General features: G+C 47.3%; 1 protein-coding gene and 1 pseudogene across 3 annotated transcripts in view; one reads left to right on the top strand and one right to left on the bottom strand.

Moving 5' to 3' along the window:
• The first annotated feature begins 4,182 nt into the window (after window positions 1-4,182).
• The window catches only part of Dhrs7b (dehydrogenase/reductase 7B), a 29,116-nt gene continuing 11,711 nt past the window's right edge, over window positions 4,183-21,587 (top strand). The window contains exons 1-2 of one of the 3 annotated variants that reach the window (XM_021176909.3): window positions 4,183-4,322; window positions 17,838-18,016. In XM_021176909.3, the coding sequence (XP_021032568.1) occupies window positions 4,303-4,322; window positions 17,838-18,016 (199 nt within the window). In that variant the 5' untranslated portion in view covers window positions 4,183-4,302. Of the gene's footprint in view, window positions 4,352-12,347; window positions 12,482-17,837; window positions 18,017-21,587 lie in introns of those variants that run through there. The other 2 variants (XM_021176910.3, XM_085829957.1) reach the window with 2 other exon arrangements.
• Window positions 4,951-5,420, bottom strand: LOC110306180 (small ribosomal subunit protein uS3 pseudogene; annotated as a pseudogene).

Raw genomic sequence — 21,587 nt, 5'->3', positions numbered from 1 at the left:
GCGCCACCACTGCTCCTCTCTCCTTGATTCCTTATGTAGGAATCGAGAGTGGAAGGCAGAAGATCAGCCTTCTTGGTACTGCTTGTTCCAATAATTTTCATCCAGTAGAAAGAATCTCTTGTGTACTATATGGAAGCATCACCTGTCAATAAAAGGCTAATTGACCAATGAGCTGAGTCAGGAACAAGGAGGTGGGAGTTCCAGTAGGGAGGGAGAAACTCTGGGATAGAGTCAGGTGGAAGAGCAGATTCGCCCTAACTCTGAGGAGACAGGCACGTGAAACTGAGAAGAGGTAACCAGCCATGTGGATCTCACAGAATAGAATACACAGGTTAATTAAGTTATGAGCCCAGGGTTGAGAAATGAGCCAAAGCTTGTGGCTTAGGCATTCAGATATAATTAAGTCGCAGAGTCATTATTTCAGGAAGTGGTGTACTGGTAGAAAAGCCTGTGGTTACATCATCCTGGGTTTTGTAGGGCATGCTAAGAAACATCTACTCACCTCTCAGGGTCACAATGACAAATCAAAATCTGATCCCACCAAGGTACACCTGAGGGGACCAATGAATAGGCTTGCTAATAGGACCAACAGAGCAATTGGTCCGGGATTAAAGGCAAGAGGAGGGCTGGTGAGATGGCTCAGTGGGTAAGAGCACCCGACTGCTCTTCCGAAGGTCCAGAGTTCAAATCCCAGCAACCACATGGTGGCTCACAACCACCCGAAATGAGATCTGATGCCCTCTTCTGGTGTGTCTGAAGACAGCTACAGTGTACTTACATATAGTAAATAAAAAAAAAAAAAAGGCAAGAGGATTGGTGACCTTAATGCTGATATGGAAAGGTCTGTACCCTGCAGGGATGATGGGTAACCCATGGCCCCATAACTGGAGCTCCCCCTCTTGGTTCTTACATACCTAGATACTCTAGCCCCTCCTTCCAGGCTCCAAGGGAAGAACTGCATATAACTTGGTGGGAGGGTAGCTGGATACTCAGGTGAGGGTTCCATGGCTTTTCCCACCCCCTCCTTTATGAATGGTCAGTTTCGAGCAGGCCCAGATGAACTCCTGAAGATGGGAGCTCAGAGGATCGTCCAGTACATTGTCGCTTCCTACTGAATAGGAGCATAGAGCTAAGTAGGGCAGAGCTAATCTCTCTCATTCTGTCCCTAAAGCTGTTACATCTCCTGGGAGCTCATTAGAGAATGTGATCACTAACCTGTTTGCCCGCTTGAATGCATCTGAAATTAACTGGGACCCAAACTGCTAGGCACCCTTGTGAGGGATTTCCCTTAATCAGGTTATTTGAAGCAGGAAGACCCACCCTAAATCAAGGCCACACCTTCTAATGGCAACCCAGATAAAAGAACGTGGAAGAAGGAAGCGTTGGTTTGCTTCCTGCTTGCTCTTACTCTTGCTGGCAAGTGCATCTGTGCTGTTTCTGGGGCTGGTGCTAAGTCCAACTTCTTTAGGATTCCAATGTAGACTGAACGCCAGGAGCTCTCTGGGACTCCACCAAGTACTCCAGAACCAGATTGAGACTGCTGATCTGCTGATACAGCCAGCCTCATGGACGGAGTGAACTAGCAGACTTTGGCTTTTCCACAGTGAGAAAGACTCTGTAGGGCTACCTGGACTGTATCCTGTAAGGTACTCTAATAAAATGCACACACACACACACACACACACCCTATCCATATATATGTATATGCATATATATTCTATCAATTCTATCTATCTATCTACCTACTTATCTCATTTTGTTTTATATCTATATATAAACTATTGAGCTTTGTTCCTTTGGAGAACCCTAACTGATAGAATATCCATGAAACTTCTTAGCTTGCTGATCCAGGACCAAGCAGATATTTCCCTGGCCATTGTCACCTGAGTCTCCTTTCTTTGTTGTTCCCAATGGCAGCAGCTGTTGAAGGACTCAGAAATAGATATATTGTTTAAGCTTATTGTGGAGAAGAGGTCCAAAGCCAGCAAGATAGTGAGGAAGAGGCACCTGAGGGAGAGGAGAGGCACCATCTAAAAGTTATCTATTGGGGGGTGGGGAGGGTCTAGATGAATGGCTCAGTAGTTAAGAGCACTGGCTGCTCTTCCAGAGGACCCAGTTTAAATTCCCAGTACCCACAAGGCAGCTCACACTCACCTATAACTCCAGTATCAGTGTATCTGATAACCTCTTCTGGAGACTCTGGGAACTTGGCACACAATTAGTACATAAACATATATGTAGGTGAGGCAGCCATACATATAAAGACTTTAAAAGAAAAAAGTTGACCTGGAGATGGCTCAGCAGAGCAGTGGCTATTCTTCCAGAGGTCCTGAGGTCAATTCCCAGCAACCACATGGTGGCTCACAACCATCTGTAATGGGGATCTGATGCCCTCTTCTGGTGTGTCTGAAGAGAAGGACAGTGTACTCACATGCATAAAATAAATAAATCTTTAAAAAAATTGTACAAAATTCTCAAAGGACTAATATAAATATAAAAAATGTTAAAAAAGAAAAAAGTTCAGTTTCTTAATAAAAACATATGCTTTTCAATTTTCATTCTTGTGCTACGGATAAAACTGGGTGCATTGCATATGCTTACAAGTACTCTAACACTGTGCCATATATTCTAGCCCAAAGCTAGTGCTTTTTGACAGAAACCTGGACTTCTAAGTACCTTAGGAGTCTGAATCCTATTTCCATTTTCCGTTTAAGCTGGCTTCCTTGGACAATACTTTGGCAGGGGAATCTTATGCCTTTTTGCTATTGGCAGATGGATGTGGGAGTCTGTAAATTCCACTTGTCCTTCACTGACACCTAGAGGAACTCTCTGTTACTATTTGGTACAAATGAAGTCCAGACTTCTAATAAGTCTCCATGGACGCTGCCTCGGCTGGGAGGGGAAAGAGTGTCTAGTTATTGCTCTCTGCATGGCCTCTTTTCACATGTGGGGAGTGGTCTTGTCAGTAAGGAGGGATGGAAATCCCGACTCTCTACTTGGCTTCAGCTTACACAGAGAAGGGTGTGTGTCTGTGTGACTCCTTACACTTAAGTGGGAGTGGGAAGAGGAGGCTAGAGAGAATGCAGGAGAGTATGCCCAATGTACATTATAAACTTGCATGAAATATCTTTATGCAAGCTCCTCCCATCTATAATAAACAGACAAAAATGAACATAAAATAAATTTGCTGAGCAATAGTGGCTCATGCCCTTAATCCCATCACTCAGAAGACAGAGGCAGGCAGACCTCTGAGGTCAGCCTGGTCTACAGAGTAAATTCCAGGACAACTGGGACTACACAGAGAGACCCTGTCTTGAAAAACTAAAATAATAAAAAAATTTTTGCAAACTTTGTATCTTTTGAAATAAAATTTATTTCCAGCTATATGTATTACAAATTTTACTGCTTATTCACTCTCTTGTGTTGTTGATGTTGTTGTTATTATTTTGAGACAAGGTCTCTCTCTGTAGTCCTGGGTGTCCTGAAACTCGCGATGTAGACCAGGCTAGTCTTGAACTCACAGCACTTGGAAGGCAGAGGCCGGCGGATCTCTGTGAGTTCGAGGTCAGCCTGGTGTAAAGAACAAGTTCCAAGACAGCCAAGGTTACATAAAGAAAGCACAGGTCTCAAAAACCCAAAAAGAGGCGGGGTTGGGGGGGGGGGAAAGAAAGAAAAAGAATAAAGAAAGTTCCTAGACTTAGCACTAACTACTACTAGTACTAATATTATATATAATAGTGATATATATGTATATATATTATAGTAATACTAGAATAGTACGTTCCTAGTTGTGTTAAACATGGCTCCTTGTTGGAAGGAAAATTGACTACGTGTAGGTCTGTTTCTAACCTCCTTAAAAAACAAAACAAAACCGAGCCCCCTTTCCCCATTTTTGTAACAACATCACATCGCTGTTTATAATAATCTTGGCAGCTGTAGCATTTATTTTTGCTTTTTGAGGCAGTGTCATGCAGCCTAGCCCGAAGGGGACCTTGTATTTCTGAGCTGCCTCCCTTCATTTCCCCAGTACTCGGATAACAGCCATATGCCATCAAACTCAGCTTTGCAGAGCAAGTTCAGTTTTTCTGAAAACCGATGGAACCCAAATCACTACTTAGAATTTTCCTCCGGAAGATTTACGGTATAGGACTTAAGCAGACTGACGTCACTCAGACCGCAAAGGCTAAACTCTATGGCTGTTGGGCGCATCTCCAGAGCGCATGTACTTCCCGAGTGTTGTGATTGGACTGAGCCAAGCTGCATTTCGTCAATTCCGAGGCGGGAGCATGAAGTTGATTGACCATGGTCTCTCCGTCCTCTAGGTAAAGACTGGGGATGTTGCAACCTCTTGGTGAGTGGGAATGAGGACGGTGTCCGGTCTAAAGCGGAGGCGCGGGGTACATCTGCTTTAAGTGACTGAGTGAGGCGGAGCACGCTCTGGGGAGGCTGTGGATCCTGATAGCTTCCGGTTCCCCGCGGCGCCCCACAGTGAAGGAAACAGGGTTCAGGCACCCCGGCCCGGCACGCTCATCGCGGAGATCGCCTGGTCTCTGTGTGTGCGTTTCAGGGTCTGGAGCCTTGAGCGCGCAAGGTCGCATGTGCATAGCTACTGTGGCGTGACCCCAGTGGCACCCCTGCCCGGGGATGGTTAGAAGATCTGGGTTTTCGGAAAGGGCGAGCAAGATTCTGACTCTGGAACATCCATGAGAACAGCTTTCCTAGATTAGACACTCTTCCAACCCTAACTGGGCTGGTTAGCGGGTGCTACTTTGGGCGGATGCCTTAAACATTCAGCGACCGTTTCTTCAGTTAAAACTTTAGAAATATGGCAGTAGTGAAGTGTAAATACGTTTTTGCCTGCAAGGGCTTAGCTACTGGCTACATGTACTCAACACATGGTACACATACATTACTCTCAGTTCATTAGCCTTTAGTATAGTGATTTGAGAGCTAATACAAACTCCTTTCCACACAAACACTTGCACTAGCTCTCAGGTGGGTATTTAATTTTGTTATTTTTCTTTTTATGCGATATTTTATTAAATGTCTTTACAGGACAACTGCCAGCCTCCAGATGCAGCTGCTAAGACCCTGTAGGCACTGGCTGGGACATGTTAGTTGGCTCTGGCTTCCCACCTTTTTGTTCTGAGATGGTGGTAGTGGGCAGGATCTCATGTTTGGGATCCAGGATGCTCAGATGGTCAAGCAGAGGGTTCTTAGGGCTGACCTTAACACTTGGGTCCCAGGGCAGCATGATCTTTAGTGCCCAGCACATCCTGTCTGAGCAATACACGGTGCAGGCAATGTCAATACAGTAATTAACAGAGTCTCCACTGTGGATATCCACAACCTTCATTGGCTCTCTGTCCTTAGAGCTTCCCATACCCCACAGCCTGGAGGCCCTTGACCCCACTGTCCATAATGAACACTAACATACCATAGCAGGCCCTTTGAACAACAAGCCCTCCTAGAAGTTTGTAACCTAGAAATTTCAGGTGGGTATCTTTGTACCTCAGAGGTACATGTACTTACTACTAAAAAAAAAAATTATTTATTTATTATATATAAGTACACTGTAGCTGTCTTTAGACACACCAGAAGAGGGCATCAGATCTCATTACGGATGGTTGTAAGCCACCATGTGGTTGTTGGGAATTGAACTCAGGACCTTTGGAAGAGTGGTCAGTGCTCTTTAACTGCTGAGACATCTCTCCACAGATGGAATTGCTACTTTTAGTGGAATTGCCTGTAAAGACTTTTCAGTCTTGTAACCCTGTAGGGGTAGTGGAAAGCTTTAGAGAAGTAGCAGGTGGCAAGGGACTCCTTAGTGATAAGGTTTGAATTAGCCATCAAGATCTACTTGTTTTAGAAGTGCAGGAAGGGAAACTAACTGGAGGACCCACCACTATCTGTCTATTGTAGATACCCACTTTCCTCATCACAGCAGAGGATAAAGTCAGTAGTAGTATCTCTACATTTCAGAAGAGTCCTGGAAGCTTAGCTGCAGCAAGTTAATGAGGGGAGGCAGGCTTTTAGACACGTTTCTCTATGCAAAAGCCATGCTCATCCAGGGAAACAAGATTGCCTTTGAGTTGGTCATTGTAAAAGAAATTATTGAAAGATTGTTACAAGTCCTGTGCACCCGCTTAGTATGGAGGCTCAGATTCATCCTCACACCCCAGTGCCAGGCACTTGGGGATGCTGGCAGTTGCAATTACTCCCCAGGCAGGAGGTCACAAGGTCAGGAGCTGGAGGCCAGACCCAGGTAGACTTACTTTTTTTGGAAGATACAAAATGTCTATTCACTCCAGGTAGAGAGCAGGTTCATCCCAGTCTAGCTTGGTAAATGGGTGAGTTTGTTAAGGTGACTGGGTGAGGAATTACATGGAGGAAAGGAATAATTCAAAGGCGTCTGCATCCCTGAAATGTCTGTCTCGGAATGGGAGCTACGTTATTGGTTTCTGTTCACCTTGCAGGCAGCTCCACCACTGAACAGGCTTCTCTGCCAGCAATCATTTGCTCTCTGACCGATCCTCAGCATGGTGTTTATTCATACAGCTGTCAGGACCCGGCAGGCCTTGTTGAGTCTTGAAAGTTTTACGAACTCTCAGACTTAGACATTTCTTATTTTATGAGCCGGGTGACCCTTCCTTGCTGGTTTAATTTTTCCTTTCCAACATTAGAGTTCGTTTGGGATCATTTATTTTTATTCTAGTACATGGATTAGCAGGTTAAGTGGGCTTTTCTTTTCCTTCTAGAGAACAGACTCTGAGAAACTATTTGCTATATTGGAAAGACTCTTTGCTCAGTTTTGTTTTCCCCCTGAGGGGGCTGGAGAGATGGCTCAGTGGTTAAGGACACTGACTGCTCCTCCAGAGGACCCAGGTTCAAATCTTAGCACATAAATTTTGGCAGCACATAACTATAACCCTAAGATCTGACACTCCCACATAGACATACATGTAGGCAAAATAAATGCACATAAAATAAAGGTGAAAAGAAAAATTCTTTTCTGAGTTACAGATTGACTAGGGATTTGGTAAGAATAGCAGAATAAAGTCACTATGTTCTAGTAACACACATGCCTATCTAAGAGGAAAATGTACCAGCCTGGTCTACAGAGTGAGTTCCAGGACAGCCAGGGCTACACAGAGAACCCTGTCTCGAAAAAAAAACAAAAACAAAAAAACCAAAAAATGAAAAACAAAAAAAAAAAAGAAAGAGGAAAATGTAGCTTAGTCCTGTTTTCTTTTTCCTCCCTATTTCACAGTGTCGTTATGGAGTCTAGGCTGGCATCAAACTCACCCCTCAGCTTTAGCCTTCACAGTGCTGGAACTGAAGGTGTGCACAGCTGTGACTGACAACTTTTGTTTTGTTTTTTTTCCCAAGATAGGGTTTCTGTAGACCAGGCTGGTCTTGAACTCAGAGACCTCTGCCTCCTAATTGTTGAGATGAAAGGAATGCACTGCCACTACCCAGCCGTCAAGTTTTATTTTAGTAGGCAAAAAAAAAATGAAGATGAGAAAAACTAAACAATGTGTCTAAATGAGAAAAGCTAAGAGGGAAGCACAGCAGAGTTAGAGGGGTGTGTGGAAGAGTGGAGGAGGCTCCACAGCGTGGGATGCTGGAGGGACGCAGAGTGAAGGAACACGGCATAGAGCTTTTTTTTTTTTTTTTAAAGATTTATTTATTTTATGTATATGAGTACTCTGTAGGTGTCTTCAGACACACCAGAAGAAGGCATCAGATCACATTGCAGATGGTCGTGAGCCACCATGTGGTTGCTAGGAATTGAACTCAGGACCTTTGGAAGAACAGTCAGTGCTCTTAACCACTGAGCCATCTCTCCAGCCCCCACGGCATATATCTTAAAGGTGCAAGTCTTGTCTTATCTGGGTGTCTTTGGCTAAGGACTGGGAGATCTTGTAGCTCTTAAATCCCAGGCTTGGAACTCACCTGCCTTAAAGGACCCGATGGTGTTCACAGAAGAGTCCAAGCTGGGTAAGTGAGTATGTGGTTGATTGTTCTAGCCTTTATAAGCTGGTCTGTTTCAGAGTTGTTTGGAAAAAACAGTATACAGCCATGTGCAGCTTAGCGGTTGGATACAATGCTGTCATTACGTAAACATTTGACTGTGTATTTGCACAAACCGAGATTGCTACAATGTCAGAAGACTGTGTAATCTTATGGGCCATCATCATTATGTATGTGGTTCGTCATAGGCCAGAATGGCTGCTCCTAGTTATATTGTAAAGATGTGTTTCAAAGCTATAGTTACACAGGAGTTTGGGAAAGGAACTTTGTGACATAATATACCCATTAAAGGACTATAACCTAAGCTCTAGTCTACTGGTGCATAGTTGTGGCTTGGGCATAATGATTTGAGGGTTGACAGGAGTGATGTTGACTTCAGTGCAGTGGCTCAGACAGTCCCAGTTGTTGTTGTTACTGTTGCTGTTGTTGTTACTGTTGCTGTTGTTGCTACTGTTGCTGTTGTTAGCCATTTTACCACAAAATAGGCCAGCCTAAAATGACTAACTACATGAAGGGCTTTATGTTGAGAGTAAGCTGAAACTCTGTCCAGGATAACCTCATTTAATTTAACTTGGAATGCGCTTGCTGCTTTTCCCTCTCCTCTCCTCTCCTCTCCTCTCCTCTCCTCTCCTCTCCTCTCCTCTCCTCTCCTCTCCTCTCCTCTCCTCTCCTCTCCTCTCCTCTCCTCTCCTCTCCTCTCCTCTCCTCTCCTCTCCCCTCCCCTCCCCTCCCCTCCCCTCCCCTCCCCTCCCCTCCCCTCCCCTCCCCTCCCCTCCCCTCCCCTCCCCTCCCCTCCCCTCCCCTCCCCTCCCCTCCCCTCCCCTCCCCTCCCCTCCCCTCCCCTCCCCTCCTCTCCTCTCTCTCTCAGATTTATTTATTTCATATATGTGAGTACACCGTCGCTGTCTTCAGACACACCAGAAGACAGAAGAGGGCATCAGATCCCATTACAGATGGTTGTGAGCCACCATCTGTGAGTCCTGGAACTCACTCTGTAGACCAGGCTGGCCTTGAACTCAGAATTGGCCTGCCTCTGCCTCCCAAGTGCTAGGATCAAAGGCATGCGCCACCACTGCCTGGCCCACAGCAACTCTTATAAAAGGGAGTATTTAACTGGGGCTGGCTTACAGTATTAGAGGTTTAGTTCATTATCATCATGGCAGGGAGTAGTATGGTGGCAGCAGCAAGAGAGAGACTCTGGGCTTAGAATGGGCTTTTTGAAATCTCAGTTACACACATACACACACACACACCCGCCCCATGACATACTTCCTCCAACAAGGCCACACACCTCCTAATCCTTTTAAATAGTACCACTCTGGTGACTGAGTATTCAGATCTGTGAGCTTGTGGCAGACCTTCTCATTCAAACCACCACATTCTGCTCCCTGGCTCCAATAAGCAGATCGCACACTTCCAACTTGCAGGGGGAAAGGATATACACTACTATTCCAAAAGGGAGAAAACAGCATAATGAGGAAGTACTGGGTGAGAGTAAGACCAAAAACTTCAAATTCTGTATCTCCCATGTTGGTGTCAAAGTGCTCTTCAGATCTCCAGCTCCTTTCAGCTTTGTTGACTGCAGTGCACTTATTTCTCTTGGGCTGGGTCCACTCCCTGTTAGCAGCTCCCCTGGGCAGGTGTACAGGGACCTGAGCATCTCCAACATCTTGGCATTTTCAATGCAATCCAGGCTTCAACTTCAGAGCTTCACACAGTAGCCTCTCTGGGCCTCCATGCAGGGACACTTCTGACACACGCCTGGCCTCGGCAGCTTTCCTTAGCCTCGGAGGGAGATCCCATGATCCCTTCATGTATTCTTGACTTTAAAGCCAGAAGAACCATGTGGCCGGCACTGCTACCTTCTGTTTGCTGGGACTGGAGCTTGGCCTCTTTGTTCAAATACATTTTCACCAGCTTTCTGGGCTTGATGGTTTCTGTCACTGCTCAAGCTTTTCTTTAATTCCTTTTCATGGGGCTGGAGAGATGGCTCGGGGGCGGGGGGGGGTGGGGTGGGGGTTAAGAGCACTAACTGCTCTGCTTTTCCAAGGTCCTGAGTGCAATTCCCAGCAACCACATGGTAGCTCACAGTCATCAATAGTGGAATCTGATGCTCTCTTCTGGTGTGTCTGAAGACAGTTACAGTGTACTTATATACATAAAATAGAAATTGCTGTAATTCCTTTTCATGAATTAGGAGCTCAGCTGGGTGGGATCTTGCCCTGAGGTTGCCACTCCCTTAGCGTCAGGCTTTTCTTTAAACTTTTTATCTCCATCCCACTTCCTGGTGCTCCGTTTCTCCTCCAAGTGTTCACTTTTAATTTCTCCTTGCTCAGCTTGCTCCTTTTCATCATAGGTCTGCCTAAGAGTGACCGCTATCAACCATGTGACACAGTCAATACTAGATTGCCTTGAAATCTCCTCTGCCAGTGCTATTAACCAGAAACTCCTCAGTTCTGCTTCAGCCAGACTTTTTGGACAAGGGCAGAGCTGCTACATCATTTGACACCAAAGTGTCAAGTGTCACAAGACCAGGTGTCTAGGCCACTTAGTAATAGTCTTCTCCTCTGAAGCCTACATTGCTGCCAGGCTCATTATCTTCCATGAGTCTGCTACTTGCATGGCTCATGAGCCGACTTAATAAAAGTATTCAACTGCTTTCCTAACTCAAGCTCCACATTCCACCGAGAAGCAGCACGGTCAGGCCTGTCACAGAAATAGCCCACTTTCTTTTTTTTTTTTTTTTTTTTTTTTTTTTTTTTTTTAGCAAGAGGCTATGCAGTTGCCTGTTCATACCTTTCTTGCCTGTTGGTCTTTTTTTTTTTTTTTTTTTTTTTAATATATATACTCTTTACTTATTATATGTGAGTACACTGTAGCTGTCTTCAGACACTCCAGAAGAGGGAGTCAGATCTCATTACGGATGGTTGTGAGCCACCATGTGGTTGCTGGGATTTGAACTCAGGACCTTCAGAAGATCAGTCAGTGCTCTTAACCGCTGAGCCATCTCTCCAGCCCTGCTTTTTTTTTTTCGTTATGCTCTTCCATTGCTGTGAAGAGACACCGTGACACACCAACTCGTATGGAAGAAAGCACTTAATGGGGGTTTGCTTACAGTCAGAGGCTTGGTCCATTGTCATCATGGTGGGAAGCATAGTGGTATACAGGCAGACATGCTAGAGAAGGAGTTCAGAGCTCTACATCTGGATTTGCAGGAGCAAGAAGAGAGAGACGTGGGGCTTGGAATGGGCTTTTTGAAACCTCAAAGTCCACCATCAGTGACACACTTCCTCCAACAAGGCCATACTCCTAATCCTTTCAAATAGGAGTCGTGACCAGCTATTCAAATCTGTGAGCCTATGGGGGCCATTTTCATTCAAACTGCCACATATGGCTTTGCCCTTCTGGCTTTGCTGCGTGTGATATTCTTTCTCTAGGGCAGATTCCGCCCCGTGTGTGCAGTTGTTTTCCAGCTTGCCATTCCACTGTAGTGTTCAGGACAGGCTGTTGTAGGATGAGGTGATGCTTCTCCTTTATATTTGTACAGGGCACCAGGCTTCATCCTCAGACTTCCACTGCAAGTTGGCCTGTAGTGGTCCAAAGTGGTCCATTCTTAAAGTCAAGAATACAAGAAGGGATCATGGGATCTCCCTCCGAGGCTAAGGAAAGCTGCCGAGGCCAGGCGTGTGTCAGAAGTGTCCCTGCATGGAGGCCCAGAAAGGCTACTGTGTGAAGCTCTGAAGTTGAAGCCTGGATTGCATTGAAGATGCCAAGATGTTGGAGATGCTCAGGTCACTGTACACCTGCCCAGGAGAGCTGCTAACAGGGAGTGGACCCAGCCCAAGAGAAATAAGTGCACTGCAGTCAACAAAGCATGAAAATGGAGTACCAGTTGCTGATACGAGAGTCATTCCTTCCTTAAGCATTGAATGCTTTGGAGCATAAAGGGACACCAGCAGTACTGAGTGTACTGGTGTACTAGGGAGATCCGTGATCAGTAACGGCTTCCATGTAGAGGAATAGATACGCAGGAGGAATGGTAGACAGAAAGAAAAGAGGCAGGGCTGAGCTGTAGGAGTTTTGTGAAAGGGAGACTAAAAAGAGAGGGTTAAAGATATTCGTACAAATGACAGAGCAGCCTTTTGGCTGGAGACTGGAGGGTAGGCAGCCAGGACTCTAGGCTACAGAGGGAAAAGAAAGATAATAGAAATTGTATAGAGAGAAACCAACAGCAACAGTGAGGCCTGTGCTGGTTGGCTACACGGACCTGGCCGTATTTCATAAACAAAGCTGGGAGGAGACTGGGTGTGAGGCCACACACTGCTGACTCTGACTTGATAGGCGACTTGGGGTTCAGGCCAAAGTCTCTGAGTACTCAACGGCAAAGGTGGCTAGGAGCTCGGACCGAAGAGAAGGTGGTTCTCAAACTTCAGATGGTGCAGAGCAGGTGGGCTCTCTAGTTGCTAATGGTTAACCAGAGTTGGGGTTGAAGAATTGGCCAGTGGTCTTGGTGTCCGTCCCTCCCTACGTCCTCTTCTCTGTCTGTCTGGTCTGGTACTTACTGGCCATTCCTTCCGCTTTTGCCTTGAGTGCTGGCATTACAACTGTCCGTCATTATAACTGGCCCTGCTCAGACTTTTGGAAAGTCAATAGGAAATTTCAGATTTCAGCTAAATTTTAGTCTTACATTGGAGCCTGTCTGCCCTTTGGCCCTGTTTCCTTGTAGTATGGCTCAGTATCTCATGATTGCCTTTTTACAGACCTGGACCAATTTCTCCCTGTGCCCTGCAGAGTTCTTAGGACCTGTCTAGTGATTTTCAGATTTAGATGTTTAATTTCTGTGCATAGTTTCTGATGAGATTACATCTGCCTGTTCCTACCGATGATTTGAGTTCTAAAACATTGCTTTAAAGAATAAAGGAGTCTTGGGAACAGATTCCATCTCTGACTTACAATGATGAACTTTGGCCAAAGTAATTGAAATGAGTAATATCACGGGTGACATAGTTTATGTCTAAGTTCGTATTCTTGAAGCCATTGCCACAACACCTCTTGGTGGAAGAGAAAAAGAGCAGCCGAATGTGAGAGCTCATCACCCTGGCAGCCTGGGAGCCCCTCGGCCCTGTCACTTCCTTGTGCCAATTTACATGGCTCGTTAGTGCAAGTTCAGGCCCTAGGTCCCTCATTGGCAGGTGACTGGTGGACATGCTGCATGTATAGGTGGCACGTCTTCACTTCCTGACCAGGGAGCTCTCCCTGTTTCCTGTCCTGCTTCCCACTATTGTCAGACAGCCCCAGGAAGAGTCTATCCCTTTTCCTACCAGTTGATGTCTGGAAAATGTGAGCAAAGTAAGCCCCCCCACACCCCTGTTCTGTTATTGGGTTGGGTTGGGCTTTTTCTTTTTAATTTTTGTTTTTGAGACAGACTCTCACCAGGCTAGCCTCAGACTCATAGATATCCCACCATCTCTACCTCTTGAGTGCTGAGATCTGACTCCTTTGTATACTGTCACCCTGGCCTTCCTCATCTGTCCATGATTTGGCCACACCCTGAACTAGAAGCTAATAAGCATTTGGATGAAAAATGCATACTTTATAAATCAATTTAAGCCCTTCTGTATGCCATTTTGAAAGAAAACAAGCTTATCTTTGACCTTGCTTTATATAGAAGATTTATTTCTTAATCTGGAAATATGATTGCCTGACACAAAATTTCCTTCAACTTTTCAATAGGATTAGCCTATCTCTCTTGGCCTATCCATCCGGCCCTTTCAGAGAAGCCTGGAAGAAGCTGGGCAGTGGTGGTGCACGCCTTTAATCCCAGCACTTGGGAGGCAGAGGCAGGTGGATTTCTGAATTCAAGGCCAGCCTGGTCTACAGAATGAGTTCCAGGACAGCCAGGGCTATACAGAGAAACCCTGCCTTGAAAAACAACAGCAAAAAAAAAAAAACCAAAAAACCAGAGAGGCCTGGAAGGTCTAAGCAGCCTGGGGGCCCATAGGTGTATTCATGTGTTCTGCAGTGTAGAAAGGGTATTTGAGTAGTGGAAAAATGAACGTATCTTAGTTAGGGTTATTATCACTGTGATGAGACACTATGGCCAAAAGCAGCTTGGGTAGCAAACGGTTTATTTGCCTTCCATGTCCACACAATAGTCTGTCATTGAGGGAGGAAGTCAGGGCAGGAACCTGGAGGCAGGAGCTGATGCAGGGGCATGGAGGGGTGTTCTTTACTGGCTTGCTCCCCCTGGCTTGCTCAGCATGCTTTCTTACAGAACCCAGGAACACTTGCCCAGGGTTGGCACCACCCGCAATGCACTGCATAAGTCACTAATTACGAAAATACCTTACAACTGGATCTTAAGGAGGCATTTTCTCAGTTGAGGTTCCCTCCTTAAAACTATGTAGCACAGCGTATAAACATTTTCACCTACTTGGGAAGATTATGTCATAATTGAACCCGGCTCATCAGTACAGTACAAATGGCTTGCTCTGTGAATGTCTTTCCCATGATGGTTATACTGAGTTAGTGTGGAGAGTTGGCCCTGATGTCTAATTTATTGTGTGTCTGCCTCTGACATGGCTTGACAGAAGGAATGAGTGCAGCTGTGGACACGCCTCACAGACAGTGGCATGGGCTGAGGATGGGTCCTGTTAGTCCTGGGTGGACAGTGTCATAGTTACTTCTCTATTGCTGTGACAAAACATCATGACCAAGGCAACTTATAAAAGGAAGCATTTAATTGGGCTTATAGTCCCAGAGAATAGAGCCCATGATGGCGGAGCAAAGGAACAGCTGAGTGCTCGCATCTCGACCTGCAAGTAGGAAACTGTACAGACACGGGGAACAGCACAAGTCTTTTGAAACCTCAAAGCCTGCCCCAGTGGCACACCTTCCTGAACAAGGCTTTGGCTAATCTTGCCCAAACAGTTCCATAAACATGAGGGCCATTCTCATTCAAACGTCCACGTTCTACTCCCTGGCCCCATAGGCTTGTAGCCATATCTTAATACGAAATGCATTTAGTCTAACAACAAAGGTTGGACTCAGTACCTCGGTCGTTTAAAAGTCCAGAGTCTCTTCTGAGAGTCAAGGTAAGAGATTGATTAATCTCTTAATTGTAACCTCCTATAAAATAAAAAAGCAAGTTACATAATTTCTAACATACAATACCACAGGCTACGTGTCACCATCCCAAAAAAGAGGAATGGGGCACAGTGAGGAAACACTAGGCCAAAGCAAGATGGAAACCCAGCAGGGCAAACTCCAACTCCTGTAGTGTGTCCGATGTCAAAGGGCCTGGACGCCTCCATGCTTCTCTCTTGGCTGGTCCCACTCTCTGGGCACAGCTCTAACATCTTAGGATCTTCAGTGTTGTAGGCTGCACCTTCACAGCTGCACATCATGGCCTGTAGGGACTCCCCGCCACATGCCTGGCCTCAGCACGTCCTTTATTGCAGAGGAAGGTTCCACAGTGCCTTTGCTGGTGTACTCTCCAGAACTCTAAAGCCAAAACCACATGAGTGACACTGCCAAGTCTGGCTGGCTGCTTGGGGTGGAGCCTGGCCCTCTGCAGTTGAAGCTTTTCCTTTGTTGCTTTTTTTTTTTTGACTTTTTGAGACAGGGTTTTTCTGTGTAGCCTGCCCCCCCCCCCCCAGCTGTCCTGACCCTTACTGTATCGTCCAGTCTGGCCCAGAACTCATAGATGCACCTACCCCTCCTGCCTCCTAAGTGCTGGAATTAAAGGTGTGCACTACCACCACCCGGCTTCCTTTGTTACTTTTTAGGAACAGAAGATTCCCCAGGCCTCTTCTTTTCACAAGATGGAATTTGAGGTGGGTGGGGTCTTGGTCTGAGGGCAGCCCTCCCTTTCCCAAGAGCTGGCTTCCTGGATTTCCTCATCCCTTTCAGCGCAACTCATTCTCCTACGCTCCATTTGCTGGCGCTCTTTCTGTTCACACTGTACACTTTATGTTTGCCGCGCTTGCCCTGTTTTGTTGTAAACTAGCATAAGGGTGGTACTAAGAACCACAGGACAGGACAGGATTGCCTGTGGATCTTCTCCACTCATTTTTAATTTAGCCTTAGGGGCAAATTCTCATTCATATTCTCTCTCTCTCTCTCTCTCCCCCTCCCCCCCCCCCTTTCTGGTTTTGGTGTTTTGGTTTCAAGACAGGGTTTCTCTGTGCAACTCTGGTTGTCCTAGAACTCAACTACCTTAGGCAGAAAGCAGCCAGGTTATCAGTCAAAATATCACAAGAATGGTCTTTAGCCCGGCTATGAATATCACTCCCGTCTGGAGATACTTGAGCTGGACCTCCATCGTCCAATAGCTCTCAGCACTGCTACTGTCTCCCAGGCTTTGACTAGGATGCTGCAGTAAACTCTGCTTACAGTGTTCAGCCACTTTCCTAGTCTGACATCCCAAAGGTTTCCACATACCTCCAAAACTCAACACGGTGAGGGAGTTTACAGCAGTAGCCCACTCCCTCCTACCAGCTTCAGTCTTAGTAACTATTCTGGGACAAAACATGGTGACCAAGGCAACTTTCAAAGGAAAGCATTTAATTTGGCTCACAGTTCCAAAGGGCTAGAGTCCATTGCAGAGCTTGGCAGCAGGAACAGCTGAGATGCCACATCTTGATCCATCAGAGGCCCCCACTGACATACCTCCCCTGATAAGGCCACATCTCCTAATTCACTCCAAATGGGTCCACCAGTTATTCAGTCCAGAGCCTTTGGGGGGGGCGTGGCCTTTTCTTGCGGTCCTAGGTGGCTGGCTCAAGCTTCATTAGGCTTCATGATGAGGTACCTGAGCTTTCCTGTTTCCCTGGGGCTGAGAAGCTCTGCTCTTTCCCTGCTCCCTGCTGGATGGGGCAGCCTGCTCGCTGCAGCACTGACCTTGAGACATTTTCTGTTACACACACATGAAACTTTTCTCTGTGTGTGACAAATTTTGTTCTGTTTGTTAATTTAATTATGCTGGTATAAAAATTAAACTTTATTGAATCCTATTTATTTAGTGAGTTTTTGTCATTTGGTACAACCCAGCATTCCCAAGGTCTTTTTAAGAATTTGTTTGTTATGAAGTGACTTTCTGAGGTCTGAGATGGCTCTGCATGAGGCTGCTACAGCTACTTGCAGCTGTATCCCTGGATCTTGTACAAAGATAATTCATCCCTCCTGTTAACAGACCTGAGCAAAGAGGTCAGAGGCCAAATTTGGCAGTGACAGGTGGGAGTGGGAGTGGTACCCGCCAGGCTAGAGAGAAGACGGTTCTTTGGGGCTCTGTGCTGGTGCTGCACCACATTTAGGGTCTAAGTTTCTGGAGCCTCTGAGTCAGTGACTCCTGATGTTTTGACTTTGTCTGTGGGTGCAGCTGTGGCTCAATGAAATGCAGCTGAGACTGTTGGCTGTGGTCTCAAGGGGCCACGAGAGGGAGTAATGGAGTGGTTTCCAGTCCTTGTCCCTGAGCCTAAGCTCTGATGTCCTTCCCTGAGTAAGGTCTCTGCCCACCCACTTTCTTGCTGTCTGGGAAGTGACCAGCTCCTGGGCCATTTGGACAAGGCAGGGTTGTTCTAACCTGAGATTTGCTCAGTACAAGGAGCTGGGATTGTAGTAAGGAGAAAATTTCCCCAAGTCCTTGACTTAGTTGGGTTGAGCCCCAGTCCCCTCCCCTCCCCTCCTGGCCCTACTTCATTGTATGGAGAAGCAGAAGTGGGAGCTGCTAATTTAGAGAAGGAGCTTTGGCTAATCCCCAGTTCTCCTACTCTGTCCCTAGTAACTTGGTTTGGTTCTCCCAGGAAGGGTATGCTGAAGGAGAGGGTCATGGACTTGGCCTCCCAGATGACCATCCTGCCCCTGCTGTTTGGCTGCCTGGGGATCTTCAGCCTCTTCCGGCTGCTGCAGAGGATCCGCTCAAAGGCTTACCTGAGGAATGCTGTGGTGGTAGTCACGGGCGCCACCTCAGGTCTCGGCAGAGGTAAGTCATGGGGTCTGTGATGGGGAGTCATGGGGAGTGGAATCAGCAGGCGTGGCAGGCCATGCAGAAGGGACCTGTCCGTGGTCCAGTTGGAACAGGGCATGTGAGCAATGAGCAAGTCTGTGGGAATGAAAGCAAGTGAAGAGGCTACTTCTGGACAGCAGTAGCTTTCCTCAGCTCCGCTGCTTGAAAAGAGGGATTTTCGGGGCTGGAGAGATGATTCAGCGGGTAAGAGCACTGACTGCTCTTCCGCAGGTCCCAAGTTCAAATCCCAGCAACCACATGGTGGCTCAGAGCCATCTATAATGAGATCAGATGCCCTCTTCTGGTGAGTCTGAAGAAAGCTACATATAATACATATAATAATAAAGCTTTAAAAAAAAAAAAAAGGAGCCGGGCGTGGTGGTGCACGCCTTTAATCCCAGCACTCGGGAGGCAGAGGCAGGCGGATTTCTGAGTTCGAGGCCAGCCTGGTCTACAAAGTGAGTTCCAGGACAGCCAGGGCTATACAGAGAAACCCTGTCTCGAAAAACCAAAAAAAAAAAAAAAAAAAAAAAGGAAAAGAAAAGAGGGATTTTCAGATGTGGAGAAGTAGGTGAACGGTGTTTTGACCATTTCCCAGGTTTGTGTGACACACTGGCCTTTGGCTGGGGGCTTGGCACTGGCTTTCATGCATTTCCTCTTCCCCATCAGGGACTTAGCAGGGTCAGAGGTCAGATCCATGAGGGCCTGCTCCTTCCCTCACCCAGGCCTTCATCTCAGTGCCACTGCCCTTCAGTGATACCTCTGAGGCTCAGGGAAAGTGTGCTGGATGCAGTCTCAGCCCCTTCCTTTTTAGGAGCTCTGCCACTGACTCCCACAGCCCAGGCGGAGGATCACGTCAGACCTGCCAGGTAGAGCATCCTGCCCTCTTTCTTCTGACTTTGCCCTGCACAGCATAGCAGCTCCCTGTGGCTCCAGCGCCATTCCCGGGAGGAAGCTTGGGCCCTGGGCTGCACTCTTGCCTCAGTGGTTGCTGAGTAGTGCTATCTCAGCAGAGTGTTCCTAACAGGGGTGGGGGTGGGGGTGAGTGTGTGTTGGGGGAACAGTTACCAGTGTGCTCTCTGTGCCCTCATAGCTGAGAGTCAAGGCACTGTGACTAGATCTAGGATTTGTTGCAGCGGCTGCAGAGCCAGGAGCCAAACCCAGGTTTGACTCAATCCTAAAGCCACAGCCAGAGAGAATATGTGGGGCATAGGGATATGACAGATGCACCTGCGAGGGGGGAGGGGAGGGGAAGGTAGTAAAAGGTGCGGGAAGGTGGATGTTACAGGAGCATGAAGGAGCAGACAGGTCTGTAGTGTGCCAGGGGACCTGGGGAGGTCTGGGGCTGTCCCCTGACACTCTGCTGGTAAGCAAGGTCTCTGAGGGTGACGCTTGTGTCGGCTGTTGGAGCTTTGGACTTTTTAAAGCACAGCTCTGCCAGGCCCTATGCCATTGGCCAGGTCTCTGACCTTACCCAGCTACTATAAATAGGCTGGTTAGCAGCTGCTTAGATCTCTGCAACGAGGAAGTTTGTTTATTGTTTATTTTTCAGTTTTTTCAGACAGGGTCTTACTGTGAAACCCTGGCTAGCTAAGAACCTGCTATATAGAACAGAGCAGGTTGGCCTTGAACTTGTGATCATCCTCTGGCCTCTGCGGAGATTACAGGTCTGTGCCACCATACCACGCCTAGCTTGAGGAAAAACAAAATTTAAAGTTCTTGAAAAGTGGCAGCTGGCTACAGTGGGATGGCGCACTCAGGTGCAGGACATGAGGGCGCAGGACATTGTCTCTGTCATCTGCACTTGTTCTCCTATTACCAGGCCTCACTGAAGGAAACAGAAACTGTGGTTGAAGAACCCATCTGAGTACAGTGCATGCTGTGCTCCGATGGGAGTGCTTACAGCCTGCCCCACTTAAGGCCTTGGCAGCAGAAACCCATCCAGGTGGTGGGACAGAGCCGCAGGCGGCCACCTCAGAGAGGACACCCCTGTGATGCTGCCAGGCTAGGTTGCTGTCCACTAGCATCCGCTAGGAGGGGCATCCATGTGGTCCTTCCTGCCGTGTCAGGGTCACAGAGTGACTTCTCAGACAGACTGATCTCAAAGTTTGTTTTCTGTTTTGTGCATTTAAACTACATGACCATGTGTAAATGTGCAGGATGTTCTGGCTGCCAGCTCTAGTCAGCCTGAAGCATGGTTTCCAGCCCAGGCAGGCTGGCAGTGCTGAGGGCTGTGTGCAGCCAGATAGCTGTCAGCCTCTTCCCTCGGCCCTCCTGCCTCCCTGGGTCAGCTTTTCCATGAAGTGAGAGTAGACTCCTTTCACCCTGTTCTCACTTCTGTCACTCCTTACCCCAGTTACAATGTCTTCCCTTTTAGGCATCTCTAGGAAGCGAGGCTCATTTAGAATCTAGGAGGTGATCTTCTAGAAGCTGTCTGTACACCAGTATGACTCCTCACTTTTGGTCAGGACAGGACAAAATGGGGTGAGGAAGCCATCGGGGTCCAAGCTTCTGACCTGTAGGATGATGTCAGAAGCCCGCTGAGCAGGTCCAGCCTCAGGTGTGCTGGCTTCTGGTCTGCCCACAGGTCCCACCCCACCTGTGCTGGGGACCTTTGCTGTTTGCTTTGGAGATCTCCCAGGGATGGGCAGGAGCGTTTCTGTTCTTCACTCATCTGCCCCTCCTTAGGATGAGCCAGTGAATGGCAGTGCTGGACTTACTTCAGAAATGACAGCAGTCCCGAAAGCATAGTACAGTCTGCCTAGCACCTCCTTCCAGAAGGCCGTGTGAGGGGTGCTGGCCCAATGTGCTGGGGAGTGCTGTGCAGGAGGCCTAAGGAACAGCCACAGGCTGTGAGGTCCCCCTCTGTCCCATAAGCCGCTTGGTTGATGGAGCACCTCTCTCCTTTACGAGGGGCACTGTATGCATTTCTTCTGCCTTCTGACTCTTGTGTGAGGGAAGGTTGTTCATCACAGTGTGCACTGCATAGCCCTTTAACCCTGCCCCTTCTCAGGAAAGCAAATGACAGCCACATTTCTTGCCAACCCTTTGGTGATGGCATTCAGAGGCTGAACTGCCCTGTAAGGCAGGCTTGTCCCATCTATGAGCCATGGAGCCTAAGAAGCCACTATACTACCTGAGCCTCTAAGATTGGTTCTGAGACCTGTGGATAGTCTGGGGCCCATGTGTCCTGAGAAGACATATTCAATGGCCTGCTTTATTTACACTTAAGCGAGCTCATTAGTTTGTAGAACACTTTTGAAGAGCAGTTTGGAAATGTTAAAATATTAGCCAGACAAGGCAGTGCATACCTGGCCTGTATCCTAACACTTGGATGATAGAGACAGGAGGACCAAGAGTTCAAGGCCATCATGGTGAGTCTGAAAGCCAGACTAAGCTAAGAGGATACGTGAGCTCATGTTTAAAAAAACAAAAAACAGGGCTGGCGAGATGGCTCTGCTCTTCCGAAGGTCCTGAGTTCAAATCCCAGCAACCATTTGATGGCTCACAACCACCCATAATGAGAACTGATGCCCTCTTCTGGTGT

The sequence above is a fragment of the Mus caroli genome, unplaced genomic scaffold (assembly GCF_978045245.1).
Source record: "Mus caroli unplaced genomic scaffold, Mus_caroli_1 scaffold_13, whole genome shotgun sequence".
NCBI classification, from domain to species: domain Eukaryota; kingdom Metazoa; phylum Chordata; class Mammalia; order Rodentia; family Muridae; genus Mus; species Mus caroli.
Note: the sequence above shows the minus strand (reverse complement) of the source record. Positions and strands in the feature narration are given on the sequence as shown.